This window comes from Protomyctophum parallelum (genome assembly GCF_964188405.1).
Source record: "Protomyctophum parallelum genome assembly, chromosome: 2".
Lineage (NCBI taxonomy): Eukaryota > Metazoa > Chordata > Actinopteri > Myctophiformes > Myctophidae > Protomyctophum > Protomyctophum parallelum.
In genome coordinates this window covers 13,561,598-13,579,097 of record NC_139699.1, presented here as the reverse complement: position 1 = coordinate 13,579,097, position 17,500 = coordinate 13,561,598, and the positions used below count along the sequence as shown (strand labels likewise).

The 17,500-nt window shown below is 44.2% G+C and overlaps 1 protein-coding gene across 1 annotated transcript in view; it reads right to left on the bottom strand.

Moving 5' to 3' along the window:
* The window catches only part of kif26ba (kinesin family member 26Ba), a gene marked incomplete at its 5' end in the record, with an annotated part of 107,224 nt that overhangs the window by 48,672 nt on the left and 41,052 nt on the right, over positions 1–17,500 (bottom strand). Inside the window, 4 exon segments of the mRNA XM_083759204.1 lie at positions 1,780–1,993; positions 4,101–4,198; positions 4,442–4,522; positions 11,868–12,875. Coding sequence (XP_083615330.1) covers positions 1,780–1,993; positions 4,101–4,198; positions 4,442–4,522; positions 11,868–12,875 — 1,401 coding nt within the window.

The following is a 17,500-nucleotide window of genomic DNA, read 5'->3' as shown; positions in this document are numbered from 1 at the left end:
GTGTCAAGGACCCCCAAATCAACATGTATCAGGCCACCCATAAGGCCACCCATAAGGCCACCCATAAGGGTCCATTCGGTTATCTCTAATTGAGCTATAGGGACCACCTGGAACTCCCTCCAGGACCCCTATTAGACCCCAGTAGGGGGCAGCAGAGATGTTACACACAGACAGATTGACAGACAGATTGACAGATTGATTGACAGATTGATTGATATTATCCTCTATAGTCATATGTGACCGAATTTGATCGAGAGACTGCCATTGGATTTTTTTCATTTTCATTTTTATCATGTCATATTAAAGCAGGGAATCATAGCTTCAAATTGACATATTGGTTGTGCAGTTTGACCCACTAGTTTTCGAGATATGGCTTATACTTATAGAGTAATGTCTTGCAGAGCTACAGCAATCTGAGAATTTGGTCTTCAAAGATGCAGTTCTGTGGTCAGTGGCATTTGGGGGCACTGTTTCCTCTTCATTGCTAAAATGTGGTACTCTACCCCCCCCCAGGTGGGGCAGTATTGAGTCAAAAACAAGAGTGAAGCTATTTTAATTCTGGGTCAGGGTATAGTAAGGAAATTAGCCTTTATAAAAGTGTCAAATTAAAAAAAGTAGTAGGCCAATATGCTAAATGCGGAAATGTCCAGGCTAAATAACTTATCGACGGGAGTCGTGTTAATATTTATTTACTTGTCATTGTCATGTTCACTCCAAATAAACAAGTATTATGCACTTATGATGCGGAGAGCCATCTTATAAAATAGTTGGGTTGCGATATAGAGCACCGAAGTCTGACATCACTTTCAGTAGAGGGCGTCAGTCCCCAGGTTCATGTATTTGTTTAGTTGCATTGAAATCCCCATTGAGGCGATTTGAGATCGCCTCATATAACAACTGTGTTTGAAAAAAAAACATGTCACCCCGGCCGCTTCACTCATATGGATATGAAGAATCAACTGACTGAGAGAAAACACTAATGTTACTGCTGCTGAATTAGTTAGATTTTCGCTAGAAGCAGACTGTATCATATATGAGTGACTGACTGTTGCAAACGATACAGAGACACCTCCCTGACAATAACGCCGAGACAGCTTGTTTATTTTTGGACCACAACGCTTATAGTAGACGATATTAAGATCACCCCATGTTATTCTCCATAGAGAAATTACTTCCGCGAACCAGGGGAATCGTCGGGATGAGCGAGTTACGTCAGGACTTCGGTGCTCTATTGAGGGGGCAGAAAACAGCCCGGTCACGTGGTTCATGTACTTGCACTCGGAAGTGTTTCAAGATTTCCCCTTATTAAACTGATATAACAACATAACGTGGCTAATAATTGTTTATTTGGAATGTACTTTGGCTGGTATTTAAGGTAAATATAACGCGACTCACTTGTATAAGTAATTTACCACGGACATGCCGCATTTACCGCAATACATTGGCTTTAGTAATGCGGTTAGCTTATAATATTAGCAATTTAAGCTAACAGCTGGAGGACTACAGATAATCCGGTCAATAACATCATTACACTTAAACATTAATACAATTATGTCATGTTTACATGCCTAGTCAAGCTCTGACATTTATTTCAGACCTGCTCAAACATTAAATGAATAATAATATAGCTTCAAATCATTTTAGACAGAAAAATAAAAAAGGAAAAATAAAAAAGTTTGTCAGCTGTCCTGAACAGTTGCAACTTGCGCAATGGCAGTCTGTACATCGCGTGGGGTCACATATTATTATAACTACTGAAACCACATGCTTTCGTCTCACCTTTCCCAGTCCGGGAGTGTCTTTGATCTTATTGGCTGCTCGCAGCAGGCAGGGCGGGGCTGGGGGCGGGGCCATCAGCAGGGCGGAGCTAAAGTTGGTGGGAAACAGGGGAGGGTCACATGACGCCGGCGACTCCCACCTCACTGGAGCCGTAACCGTGGCAACGGCTTTCTGCTTCCTCTTCTTGGACGATAGATTTAACTTCTGGGCAGCTCTGGAGAGGAGGGGGGGGGGGGGGGAGGGGGTGGGGGGAGTAGAAAACAGAGCCTTAGATATAGACAATGTTACGACAACTGCATTCACTTCATGGGGCTTCAGTCCAATGGAGGCTCTCCTACATAGACTTCTATTGGTCACTTCATGGGGCTTCAGTCCAATGGAGGCTCTCCTACATAGACTTCTATTGGTCACTTCATGGGGCTTCAGTCCAATGGAGGCTCTCCTACATAGACTTCTATTGGTCACTTCATGGGGCTTCAGTCCAATGGAGGCTCTCCTACATAGACTTCTATTGGTCACTTCATGGGGCTTCAGTCCAATGGAGGCTCTCCTACATAGACTTCTATTGGGTGTGGGGACAAGTCCTGGAAGTGCACTGGACTCGGGGCAACAGCCCAGCATTAATGATCTTAAATCCCTTTATTTCAAATTGTTTTGTAGTAATATAGTACAACATAAACATTAAAGGGGGAGTGCCACAAATTTTGCTCCTAACACCCAGAGTGTGTTGCACAGACACAACACACACACACACACACACACACACACACACACACACACACACACACACACACACACACACACACACGCGAACACATGCACACAAACAAACTGTATTGCAATTACAGATCCTAAGTGTGTTTCCTGCTAATAGACCAAAACTACAACATCAAAAACAAGCAGTAATTACCAACTGCTTACATCCATCATCTTTCCATCTCCCTCTTTCTGTCACAACTAATTTACCGCGCCAAGGGGTTTCCTTGCTGCGTGTGTGTGTGTGTGCGTGTGCGTGTGTGTGTGTGTGTGTGTGTGTGTGTGTGTGTGTGTGCGTGCGTGCTTCTGTATGTGTGTGAGAGAGAGATGAGAGGCGAGGAGAGATCATTATACTGTATGTACGTAGATAGAGACCTTGTGACCTGAGAGAGAGAGAGAGAGAGAGAGAGAGAGAGAGAGAGAGAGAGAGAGAGAGAGATGTGATCTCAGTGACCCATGGAAGAGCTGATCGTCCACCGTTTGACTAGCTGTCCCTGGAGATCTCTCTCTCTCTCTCTCTGTGTGTGTGTGTGTGTGTGTGTGTGTGTGTGTGTGTGTGTGTGTGTGTGTGTAAATGGTAAATGGTAAATGGTGCATTTATATAGCGCCTTTATCCAAGGCGCTTTACATAGATGTGTGTGTGTGTGTGTGTGTGTGTGTGTGTGTGTGTGTGTGTGCGCGCGCCTGCCTGCCTCAGTGTAACCGATCAAGACAGACATGGTATTTACAGTACACACACACACACACACACACCCTGAAGGAAATGATCTAATAGAGCAGAATACAATATAATATAAAGTGAAACATTGTGCTGTGATGTACTGTACAAGCCTTCCTCCCTGGCCTTTCTGCGTGTGTGTGTTTGTGTGTGTGTGTGTGTGTGTGTGTTTGTGCGCGTGTTTGTGCGTGTGTTTGTGCGCGTGTTTGTGCGTGCGTGTGTTTGTGTGTGTGTTTGTGTGTGTGTTTGTGCGTGTGTTTGTGCGTGTGTTTGTGCGTGTGTTTGTGCGTGTGTTTGGGCGTGTGTTTGTGCGTGTGTGTGTGTGTGTGCGTGTGTGTCCACAGCCCTGTCCATGTTTTAAAGTTTGAGATGCCAGATGCAGCTCGTAAATAACACACACACACACACACACACACACACACACCTGGTCCAGTTTCCAAACATACACACATCCGTCTGAGAGAACATTTATTGCGGGTCTTACCAGCTGTGAGACCATGCCATGATCCATGGCTCAGGTGTCACTGTGCGTGCGATGAATTTTGTGCTTAGTACTTTCAGAATATAAGAGATGTTTAAGGTATTGTATTGCAGCGCAGCATAGCAGTGCAACATAGCAGCGAAGCAGCGCAGCATAGCAGATGGGGGTATTGTGTAGTGTGTAGCGTGTAGTGATTAGCGTGTAGCGTGTAGTGATTAGCGTGTAGCGTGCAGCGTGTAGCGTGCAGCGTGTAGCGTGTAGTGTGTAGCGTGTAGCGTGCAGCGTGTAGCGTGTAGTGTGCAGCGTGTAGCGTGTAGTGTGTAGCGTGTAGCGTGTGTATATTGTGTTGTGACACTCTGAACTCACCTGGCAAAGAACGACGCAGTCGCTGAGGTGCTCCTGGTGGAGGTGGAAACGGCTGGAGTGTGAGAGGGTGAGTGTGTGTGAGAGGGTGAGTGTGTGTGTGTGGGAGTGTGCTGAGTGTGAGAGGGTGAGTGTGTGTGAGAGGGTGAGTGTGTGTGAGAGGGTGAGTGTGTGTGAGAGGGTGAGTGTGTGTGTGTGGGAGTGTGCTGAGTGTGAGAGGGTGAGTGTGTGTGAGAGGGTGAGTGTGTGTGAGAGGGTGAGTGTGTGTGAGAGGGTGAGTGTGTGTGTGTGGGAGTGTGCTGAGTGTGTGAGGGTGAGTGCGTGTGTGTGTGAGTGAGAGTGTGTGAGGGTGAGTGTGTGTTGTAGCGGTTCAGCGCGGCCTCCGTAGATCCTTCTCTAGAACCGTCTGAGATCATCTGAGAGATCTGTGAGGAGAAGCAGAGACAGGCGAGAGAGGAAGAGAGAGAGAGGTTATTCTAATTTAACTTAATGTTGAAGAGATATTCAACATCTAGTAGAAACTACAAGGTTTGACCATAGGGGGAGCTGTGGGGAAATGTTAACAATACAGTATAGTTCCAGGAAGTGAGGTATACCAGGAACATCTGATATAAAAGTACAGGAAGTGAGGCGGCCAGGGAGTTCCATTTCAGGTATCAAAAAGAGCGTTTGGTGGTGGTTTGTCAAAGAGACTCTTTTAACCCGTTTTGGGGCGGGAACCCCTTTTGTTGTTTTAAGCATTGTTATAGTTTAGCCATTGAAAAATAGCTCATATCGTGGCACAGATTGCACGTTTACCAGAACCTAACATTCATTATTACGTTTACCAGGGCCTAACATTCATTATTACATTTACCAGGGCCTAACATTCATTATTACGTTTACCAGGGCCTAACATTCATTATTACGTTTACCAGGGCCTAACATTCATTATTACGTTTACCTGGCCCTAACATTCATTATTACGTTTACCTGGCCCTAACATTCATTATTACGTTTACCAGGGCCTAACATTCATTATTACGTTTACCAGGGCCTAACATTCATTATTACGTTTACCAGGGCCTAACATTCATTATTACGTTTACCAGGGCCTAACATTCATTATTACGTTAACCAGGGCCTAACATTCATTATTACGTTTACCAGGGCCTAACATTCATTATTACGTTTACCAGGGCCTAACATTCATTATTACGTTTACCAGGCCCTAACATTCATTATTACGTTTACCAGGGCCTAACATTCATTATTACGTTTACCAGGGCCTAACATTCATTATTACGTTTACCAGGGCCTAACATTCATTATTACGTTTACCAAGGCCTAACATTCATTATTACGTTTACCAGGACCTAACATTCATTATTACATTTACCAGGGCCTAACATTCATTATTACGTTTACCAGGGTCTAACATTCATCATTACGTTTACCAGGGCCTAACATTCATCATTACGTTTACCAGGGCCTAACATTCATTATTACGTTTACCAGGTCCTAACATTCATTATTACGTTTACCAGGGCCTAACATTCATTATTACGTTTACCAGGTCCTAACATTCATCATTACGTTTACCAGGTCCTAACATTCATCATTAAGTTTACCAGGGCCTAACATTCATTATTACGTTTACCAGGTCCTAACATTCATTATTACGTTTACCAGGGCCTAACATTCATCATTACGTTTACCAGGGCCTAACATTCATCATTACGTTTACCAGGGCCTAACATTCATTATTACGTTTACCAGGTCCTAACATTCATCATTACGTTTACCAGGTCCTAACATTCATCATTAAGTTTACCAGGGCCTAACATTCATCATTACGTTTACCAGGTCCTAACATTCATTATTACGTTTACCAGGGCCTAACATTCATTATTACGTTTACCAGGGTCTAATATTCATTATTACGTTTACCAGGCCCTAACATTCATTATTACGTTTACCAGGGCCTAACATTCATTATTACGTTTACCAGGGCCTAACATTCATTATTACATTTACCAGGGCCTAACATTCATTATTACGTTTACCAGGGCCTATCATTCATTATTACGTTTACCAGGGCCTAACATTCATTATTACGTTTACCATGAGGGCCTACCATTCATTATTACGTTTACCAGAGCCTAACATTCATTATTACGTTTACCAGAGCCTAACATTCATTATTACGTTTAACAGGCCCTAACATTCATTATTACGTTTACCAGGGCCGAACATTCATTATTACGTTTACCAGGGCCTAACATTCATTTTTACTTTTACCAGGGCCTAACATTCATTATTACGTTTACCAGGGCCTAACATTCATTATTACGTTTACCAGGGCCTAACATTCATTATTACGTTTACCAGGGCCTAACATTCATTATTACGTTTACCACGGCCTAACATTCATTATTACGTTTACCAGGGCCTAACATTCATTATTACGTTTACCAGGGCCTAACATTCATTATTACGTTTACCAGGGCCTAACATTCATTATTACGTTTACCAGGGCCTAACATTCATTATTACGTTTACCAGGGCCTAACATTCATTATTACATTTACCAGGGTCTAACATTCATTATTACGTTTACCAGGGCCTAACATTCATTATTACGTTTACCAGGACCTAACATTCATCATTACGTTTACCAGGACCTAACATTCATCATTACGTTTACCAGGGCCTAACATTCATTATTACGTTTACCAGAGCCTAACATTCATTATTACGTTTACCAGAGCCTAACATTCATTATTACGTTTACCAGGGCCTAACATTCATTATTACGTTTACCAGGGCCTAGCATTCATTATTACGTTTACCAGAGCCTAACATTCATTATTACGTTTACCAGAGCCTAACATTCATTATTACGTTTACCAGAGCCTAACATTCATTATTACGTTTACCAGGGCCTAACATTCATTATTACGTTTACCAGGCCCTAACATTCATTATTACGTTTACCAGGCCCTAACATTCATTATTACGTTTACCAGGGCCTAACATTCATTATTACGTTTACCAGGGCCTAACATTCATTATTACGTTTACCAGGGTCTAACATTCATTATTACGTTTACCAGGGCCTAACATTCATTATTACGTTTACCAGGGCCTAACATTCATTATTTTGTTTACCAGGCCCTAACATTCATTATTACGTTTACCAGGGCCTAACATTCATTATTACGTTTACCAGGGCCTAACATTCATTATTACGTTTACCAGGGCCTAACATTCATTATTACATTTACCAGGCCCTAACATTCATTATTACGTTTACCAGGGCCTAACATTCATTATTACGTTTACCAGGGCCTAACATTCATTATTACGTTTACCAGGGCCTAACATTCATTATTACGTTTACCAGGGCCTAACATTCATTATTACATTTACCAGGGCCTAACATTCATTATTACGTTTACCAGGGCCTAACATTCATTATTACGTTTACCAGGCCCTAACATTCATTATTACGTTTACCAGGGCCTAACATTCATTATTACGTTTACCAGGGCCTAACATTCATTATTACGTTTACCAGGGCCTAACATTCATTATTACATTTACCAGGGTCTAACATTCATTATTACGTTTACCAGGGCCTAACATTCATTATTACTTTTACCAGGGCCTAACATTCATTATTATGTTTACCAGGGCCTAACATTCATTATTACGTTTACCAGGGCCTAACATTCATTATTACGTTTACCAGGACCTAACATTCATCATTACGTTTACCAGGACCTAACATTCATTATTACGTTTACCAGGGCCTAACATTCATTATTATGTTTACTAGGGCCTAACATTCATTATTATGTTTACCAGGCCCTAACATTCATTATTACGTTTACCAGAGCCTAGCATTCATTATTACGTTTACCAGGGCCTAACATTCATTATTACGTTTACCAGGGCCTAACATTCATTATTACGTTTACCAGGGCCTAACATTCATTATTACGTTTACCAGGGCCTAACATTCATTATTACGTTTACCAGGGCCTAACATTCATTATTACGTTTACCAGGTCCTAACATTCATCATTACGTTTACCAGGGCCTAACATTCATTATTACGTTTACCAGGGCCTAACATTCATTATTACGTTTACCAGGTCCTAACATTCATTATTACGTTTACCAGGTCCTAACATTCATCATTACGTTTACCAGGGCCTAACATTCATTATTACGTTTACCAGGGCCTATCATTCATTATTACGTTCACCATGAGGGCCTAACATTCATTATTACGTTTACCATGAGGGCCTAACATTCATTATTACGTTTACCATGAGGCCCTAACATTCATTATTACGTTTACCAGAGCCTAACATTCATTATTACGTTTACCAGGCCCTAACATTCATTATTACGTTTACCAGGGCGTAACATTCATTATTACGTTTACCAGAGCCTAACATTCATTATTACGTTTACCAGGGCCTAACATTCATTATTACGTTTACCATGAGGCCCTAACATTCATTATTACGTTTACCAGAGCCTAACATTCATTATTACGTTTACCAGGCCCTAACATTCATTATTACGTTTACCAGGGCCTAACATTCATTATTACGTTTACCAGGGCGTAACATTCATTATTACGTTTACCAGGGCGTAACATTCATTATTAAGTTTACCAGAGCCTAACATTCATTATTACGTTTACCAGGGCCAAACATTCATTATTACGTTTACCAGGCCCTAATATTCATTATTACGTTTACCAGGACCTAACATTCATCATTACGTTTACCAAGACCTAACATTCATTATTACGTTTACCAGGACCTAATTATTACGTTTACCAGGACGTAACATTCATTATTACGTTTACCAGGGCCTAACATTCATTATTACATTTACCAGGGCCTAAGATTCATTATTACGTTTACAAGGGCACTGATTTGCGCAAATCAGTGATGTTAGGCCCTTGTAAACGTAATAATGAATGTTAGGCAACGGTTAGCTGTAGCCCCTGTCGGAAAACTTGGTTACTGTTGCTGTATTATGGACGGTGGTACCCATAGGTACCCATTGGTACCCATAGGTACCCATAGGGTCTTTTGACAGGTAATCCTCTATCCAGTAGACACAGCTGGTCACAGACAGCTGGTCACAGACAGCTGGTCACAGACCGCTGGTCACAGACAAATCTAGCGACGCTTGAGTGCTGATGAGATGTTTCAGAGATGCATAAAGTATAGCGGTATAGGAGAAAAGTGTGCGAAGCGGTGCTATAATCAGCGTTTTGCCGTCAAGTATTTTTAAGTGGTGCAACCACTTCTACATCCAGCATGCAATGTCCGTGTAGCTGTGTACCTGTTTGTGATGTACCTGTAACCTGTGGTGAGCGAGTGGTGTGCGCATGCGTGAAATTGGAACGACAGAAGTATGTGACATGGCTGCCACCTGCTGGACGCAAACGATACAGAGAAGAAATTGGAACGATACAGAGAAGAAATTGGAATGATACAAATTGGAACGATACAGAGAACCAATAGACGGGAGTTGCACCACTTGGTTCACACTGGTGTGATTCTTAATCTATTTTTGAAGTTTTGACTTCTCTGAAATTCTCCCAGGCTCTCTAAATGGAACCCAACGCCATCTCTCTCTCTGATCTCTCTCTCTCTGTCTGTCTCTCTCTCTCTGTCTGTCTCTCTGTCTCTGTCTATCTGCCTCTCTGTCTCTGTCTCTGTCTCTGTCTCTGTCTCTGTCTCTCTCTCTCTGTCTCTCTCTGATCTCTCTCTCTCTGTCTGTCTCTCTCTCTCTGTCTCTCTGTCTCTCTCTCTCTGTCTATCTGTCTCTGTCTCTGTCTCTGTCTCTGTCTCTGTCTCTGTCTCTGTCTCTGTCTCTGTCTCTGTCTCTGTCTCTGTCTCTGTCTCTGTCTCTGTCTCTCTCTGTCTCTGTCTCTGTCTCTCTCTCTCTCTCTCTCTCTCTCTCTCTCTCTCTCTCTCTCTCTCTCTCTCTCTCTGTCTCTCTCTGATCTCATTGAGACTGAAGTCTCTTTTACACAGTGTGAACTGGCCAAGACAAGAGGCAAAATAAGTGACACAGCTCTGCCAGTAACAAAAAATACACAAAGAAAAAAAACAGACATACAATGCTCATAAATACAGTACCCACTACCGGAGAAGCTCAAACGGAGAACAGGAACGCGACCGATAAGGACTAATAAATAAAAACTAAGCAATGGAAATTCCTAGTAGACTAAAAAGCAAGCAGACATTTGCTATATGTCAAAGCAGGAGCAATGTATGGGAAGTGTGCCCATGGCAATCCTCTCTCTGATCTCTCTCTCTCTCTCTCTCTCTCTCTCTCTCTCTCTCTCTCTCTCTCTCTGACAGACAGATCGAGGGATCAGAACAAACAGATGAGAAGGAGAGAGTGTTTGTTCCCAAATGGAAGATGACAGAAGCGAGACTGTGTGTGACGTTAGTGCTGTGTGAGTGTGTGTGATGTCAGACCAAAGAGAAATGAGAAAGACAGAGTATATCTGGAGTCCATCCCTCTACTCTCCATCTCTCTAGTGTGTGTGGCCGTGCGTGCATTTCTGTGTACGTGCAATGCATGCATTTGTGCACGTGTATGATGCAGGCGAGCCAGGCATGAAATACGGATATGGATTATTGATTATTGTTCTTTATGAGCTGCAGAGCGCACACACACACACACACACACACACACACACACACAGCAGCAGCCACACAGCAGACGAGATAAATCAAACACCTGCTGCAATAAAGGTGTGTGCGTGCGTGCACATGCGTTTGCATGTTTGCACATGCGTACGCACACATGCGCACGTGGTAGAACACTGTAGTAATGTCGTTCATTCCTCTCCTATACACACTAGAACACTGTAGTCATGTTGTCGTACACGTCTCTCTATCACTTCCATCCCCCCTAAGCTTCTGTTGGACTATTCTCCCTACCCTCCTCTCATGCCACGTTCACAGCTGATGCTTCTAGTCTCCTTCTGTTGGACTAGTGTATATCCTACACTATCCTGACCTTAACCACATGAGAGAGAAAGGGAAGGGAGGTGTCCCCAGAGTCCCAATTATCACCGTATGAATTATTACATCTCTACACACGCACGCACGCACGCACTAGACTGTAATACTGCAGTGCAGTGCACTACTGTACTGTAGTACACTCAGTTAGACGAATAGCATTAGCATAGCTCAGGTACTCTCACCAGTCGTATACCGTAAACCCCAAATAGCCCATTATATTCACAAATAATAAATAAATTACATTTTGGTTCTCAATGGTGAATGTCTGACCTCCAATCAAGTACACACTAAAGTTATTTAGTTTTCATTATTAACCCATTTTTGGGAGGGAACCCCTTTTGGTGTTTTAAACATTATATTTTAGCTATTGAAAAATAACAGATCTACAAGCTCATAGCGCGGCACCGAGTGTCGCCCTATGAGCTTGTAGGTCTGCTATTTTTTTTTTATCGTGAAAATGTGCCTCAAATCTTTGAATATATATTCTTTCAGAGTTTTAGTTTTAAAATCAAATCTTTGCTTCTGAGGGGGTGTCCCTGGAACAACATATTTTCAGATGGGGGTCGGCGGTCAATTCTACATTATACTTTTTGGGATCCTTGACATGAAATATTGAGAACCGCTGATATAGAAACATGAGCTTTTTCAGAAAATAAGACATTTTTAAAAATACATTTTTTAAATTTCGACGTCAGGCCTAAATGGGTTAATGGCCTACCTGGTATGGGTACAAGGTGACCCCTCCATTAGCTCTGCTCAGGTACTGGTGAGCCTGTAGAGCTGCTGTGCTCAACACCGGGCCGGGAGCAGGACTCTGGACACTCTGGACACCGGTCAGCTGCTGCTGGGCTCCGCTTGGTCGTCCTGAACTAGGGGAGCCGCTCCTTCTGTCCAGCCCACCTCCGAGGCCCAGGGAGACGGGCTTGGAGCCGAGCCTATGCCCTGCTGCTGCTGCTCCATGGACCTGACCCCCATTGCTGGGTGTAGGAGGTCCATGGCTGGGTGTGGAAGGACCAGAAGGTCCATGGCTGGGTGTGGAAGGACCAGAAGGACCATGGCTGGGTGTAGGAGGTCCGTGGCTGGGTGTGGAAGGTCCAGAAGGTCCGTGGCTGGTTGTGGAAGTTCCAGGAGGTCCGTGGCTGGGTGTGGAAGGACCAGAAGGACCATGGCTGGGTGTAGGAGGTCCGTGGCTGGGTGTGGAAAGTCCAGAAGGTCCGTGGCTGGTTGTGGAAGTTCCAGAAGGTCCGTGGCTGGTTGTGGAAGTTCCAGGAGGTCCATGGCTGGTTGTGGAAGTTCCAGAAGGACCATGGCTGGGTGTAGGAGGTCCGTGGCTGGGTGTGGAAGGTCCAGAAGGTCCGTGGTTCGCAGTAGATGTCCCATTACTTGAGGTTTGGAAGGCGGGGCTTGATGAAGCCACCGAGGAGGAAGGTTGCAGGAAAGGAGACGGCCACTCCCCCCTTGACCCCGCCCCCGCCGGCCCAGCCGCTGCTCCCATTGGCCCTTGAGGTCCATACCGACCAATCAGCGCCGGAGGGGACGAGGCGGGGGACAGGTCCCATTGGTCCAGCGTGAGGACCATGTGCACGGCTTCCTGTTTGAGCTGCGTCAGGTGGGTGGAGCAGACGTCGCAGCGGCTGTCGCGTTCATTCCACGCCCTCTGGTGGTCACTGTGGTCACTGCCGGGAACCGTGAGCTGGTCGTGGAGCAGGAGGGAGAAGGACAGATCCTACAGGAAAGGAGACAAGGAGACAGAGAGCCAGGCATTAGTCTGAACCCACAGACAGACACAGAGTTAGTCTGACCACACAGACAGACACAGAGTTAGTCTGACCCCACAGACAGACACAGAGTTAGTCTGACCCCACAGACAGACACAGTGTTAGTCTGACCCCACAGACAGACACAGTGTTAGTCTGACCCCACAGACAGACACAGAGTTAGTCTGACCCCACAGACAGACACAGAGTTAGTCTGACCCCACAGACAGACACAGAGTTAGTCTGAACCCACAGACAGACACAGAGTTAGTCTGAACCAACAGACAGACACAGAGTTAGTCTGAACCCACAGACAGACACAGTGTTAGTCTGACCCCACAGACAGACACAGTGTTAGTCTGACCCCACAGACAGACACAGAGTTAGTCTGACCCCACAGACAGACACAGAGTTAGTCTGACACCACAGACAGACACAGAGTTAGTCTGAACCCACAGACAGACACAGTTAGTCTGACCCCACAGACAGACACAGTGTTAGTCTGACCCCACAGACAGACACAGTGTTAGTCTGACCCCACAGACAGACACAGAGTTAGTCTGACACCACAGACAGACACAGAGTTAGTCTGAACCCACAGACAGACACAGAGTTAGTCTGACAACACAGACAGACACAGAGTTAGTCTGACAACACAGACAGACACAGAGTTAGTCTGACACCACAGACAGACAGAGTTAGTCTGACCCCACAGACAGACACAGAGTTAGTCTGACACCACAGGCAGACACAGAGTTAGTCTGACAACACAGACAGACACAGAGTTAGTCTGACACCACAGACAGACAGAGTTAGTCTGACCCCACAGACAGACACAGAGTTAGTCTGACACCACAGACAGACACAGAGTTAGTCTGACAACACAGACAGACACAGAGTTAGTCTGACAACACAGACAGACACAGAGTTAGTCTGACACCACAGACAGACACAGAGTTAGTCTGACACCACAGACAGACACAGAGTTAGTCTGACACCACAGACAGACACAGAGAGCCAGGCGTTTAGGTCGTTGCATATAAATATGTAAATTTAACACCATTGCACACTGAACGCGTTTTTCGGGAAAATCCGAAAAACGCGCTCTGTGATGCAGCAGGGACCTATAGTCTGACTTCACACTGATGTACACACACACACACACACACACACACACACACACACACACACACACACACACACACACACACACACACACACACACACACACAAACTGACCTCCATGTTTATCTCCCAGATCTCCTTTCACTCTCTATCTGTACTATCTGTTCTATCTCTATCTGTTCTATCTGTTCTCTGGTACAAGTCATCTTTATTCATGGCAGATTCCTTTGGTGATGAAACATGCATTCCATTCATTCCTTTGGTGATGAAACATGCATTCCATTCCACAATGGAAACAAGCAAAGGCTTTTTTGTGTCTAAGTCCATTTGGCGTTTTTGTAAATGATGTCATTTTCTGTAATTTTCTTAAACTGCCAATAAAGGCAGTTCTATCTAACCATGTGAGAGTGTTTGCAATTAACTTATTACAGTTAACCTTCTAAGCACGCACGAACGCACAGTCACACACACACACACACACACACACACACACACACACACACACACACACACACACACACGCACGCACGCGCACACACACACACACACACACACACACACACACACACACACACACACACACGCTCATGATACACGCGCGTGCACAGTAATTGGATGAGAGTTGTATCTTTGTATTGTAATGACATTATGGCTTAATGAGTCTCCAGTCTCTTTATAGCAGAGCATGACTCTGCAGCAAGGGCATGTCTTGACACGTCGGTCGGTGATCCGACATGGCGGTCGGTAAGTTCGACAGTCAGTCGCCTAAAAAAAAACAGCGCATCCTCCCGCAATTAACCAGATACAGAGCTTATATAGCCTATACAGTTTAGCAAAATATAAATGTCTGATGAGAACGTATAATTTCCATGCGCTGGACAAGCACCATAGAGTCAGTCTCACTCTCTCCAACAGACATCATCAGGCACGCACCTGTCAATCATCAGTAGGCTAATCACTCTGAGAAGTGCATGCGTGGATCGAGTTCCTTTTCCGCACAGTGGACATTTTCGCTTCTAAACCCCTTGTTGCTTTTCCCTGTGTGCGTTAATAAGCAATAACGTGAAACAGAACACAACTAGAACTGCACTCTGTCGAGTGCATACTTGCTTGTTGCACACTAGTAGGCCACAAATGGCCAACTAGTGCGCAAGCAGAGCGCGCAAGTACTTTCGACCGCTGTAAACTGTCAAATCTCTGTATATCTGTGAAGGAACGTTTGAAATGTATAATTATTAGGTGTAACTATTTGCTACCTACCTACTTCATGCATATAAACACCTAGTATTATTAAGTATGGTTCAAGTTTCTATCTATATAAGAAATACACTTTTGAGAGCTAGTCATACATATACACACCATGTACTCTGGTCCCAGCAAACCAGGCACAATTTGCTATTTTATTTTACTGATTATGTATATCATATACGTATGACTAGCTCTAAATGATGACGTAAGACATACGTATACATTACATATACATATACTATATAGAGTATGTAGTTGTAAGTTGTTTAGCGGTATACTGTGGTTACTTTGCGCCAAAAACCGCGACAGCCAACCCGCCATTTTATGCGTATGCCAATAAAACAGCAGATTTGTGCCTGGTTTGCTGGGACCAGACTACACAAATGACCATAATTCTTACGTCATCATTGAGAGCTAGTCATACATATACACACCACGTACTCTGGTCCCAGCAGATCAGGCACAATTTGCTATTTTATTTTACTGATTATGTATATAGTATACGTATGACTAGCTCTAAATGATGACGTAAGACATACGTATACATACTTATTGCGAATGCAATGAGCACTAACTATGAGACCCTGCTGATCATGTCTGTGTGTCTGTGTGTCTGTGTGTGTCTGTCCCGCTGTGACACCACCCGCCCGCCACCAGAGGGCGCAGCTGTAGCACACACACACACACACACACACACACACACACACACACACACACACACACAGGGCGCAGCTGTAGCACACACACACACACACACACACACACACACACACACACACACACACACACACACACAAACAACCACACACACACACAAGCTGCGTTCGCTTCCCGCGTTTGCGCGTCTTACTTGTACTATATAGAGTATGTAGTTGTAAGTTGATTAGCGGTATACTGTGGTTACTTTGCGCCAAAAACCGCGACAGCCAACCCGCCATTTTATGCGTATGCCAATAAAACAGCAGATTTGTGCCTGGTTTGCTGGGACCAGACTACACAAATGACCATATTTATTACGTCATCATTGAGAGCTAGTCATACATATAAACACGATGTACTCTGGTCCCAGCAGATCAGGCACAATTTGCTATTTTATTTTACTGATTATGTATATAGTATACGTATCGTATGACTAGCTCTAAATGATGACGTAAGACATACGTATACATATACATACTATATAGAGTATGTAGTTGTAAGTTGATTAGCGGTATACTGTGGTTACTTTGCGGCAAAAACCGCGACAGCCAACCCGCCATTTTATGCGTATGCCAATAAAACTGCAGATTTGTGCCTGGTTTGCTGGGACCAGATCACATAAATGACCATATTTCTTACGTCATCATTTAGAGCTAGTCATACATATACACACCACATACTCTGGTCCCAGCAGACCAGGCACAATTTGCTATTTTATTTTACTGATTATGTATATAGTATACGTATGACTAGCTCTAAATGATGACATAAGACATATGGTCATTTATGTGATCTGGTCCCAGCAAACCAGGCACAGATTTGCTGTTTTATTGGCATACGCATAAAATGGCGGGTTGGCTGTCGCGGTGAACGAAGACCGGGCGAAATTATTACTTGCGCGCTCTGCTTGCGCAAGTAACGATGAGTATATTTGGTTTTTAACACGCAGTCTCTCTCTCTCTCTCTCTCTCTCTCTCTCCCCACCCAGCATGCATTTGCCCGCTGCTGCGCAATGTCTTTGACTGTGACACAATAATGATATATATAGCATAAATAATAGGCCTAATATAACACTTTCACTCTATCTGTGACCAGCTCCTCACACAGAACACCCACCCTAACCCATGAGACACAGACAGAGCACCCACCCTAACCCATGAGACACAGACAGAACACCCACCCTAACCCATGAGACACAGACAGAACACCCACCCTAACCCATGAGACACAGACAGAACACCCACCCTAACCCATGAGACACAGACAGAACACCCACCCTAACCCATGAGACACAGACAGAACACCCACCCTAACCCATGAGACACAGACAGAACACCCACCCTAACCCATGAGACACAGACAGAACACCCACCCTAACCCATGAGACACAGACAGAGCACCCACCCTAACCCATGAGACACAGACAGAACACCCACCCTCACCCATGAGACACAGACAGAGCACAGAACACCCACCCTAACCCATGAGACACAGACAGAACACCCACCCTAACCCATGGGAC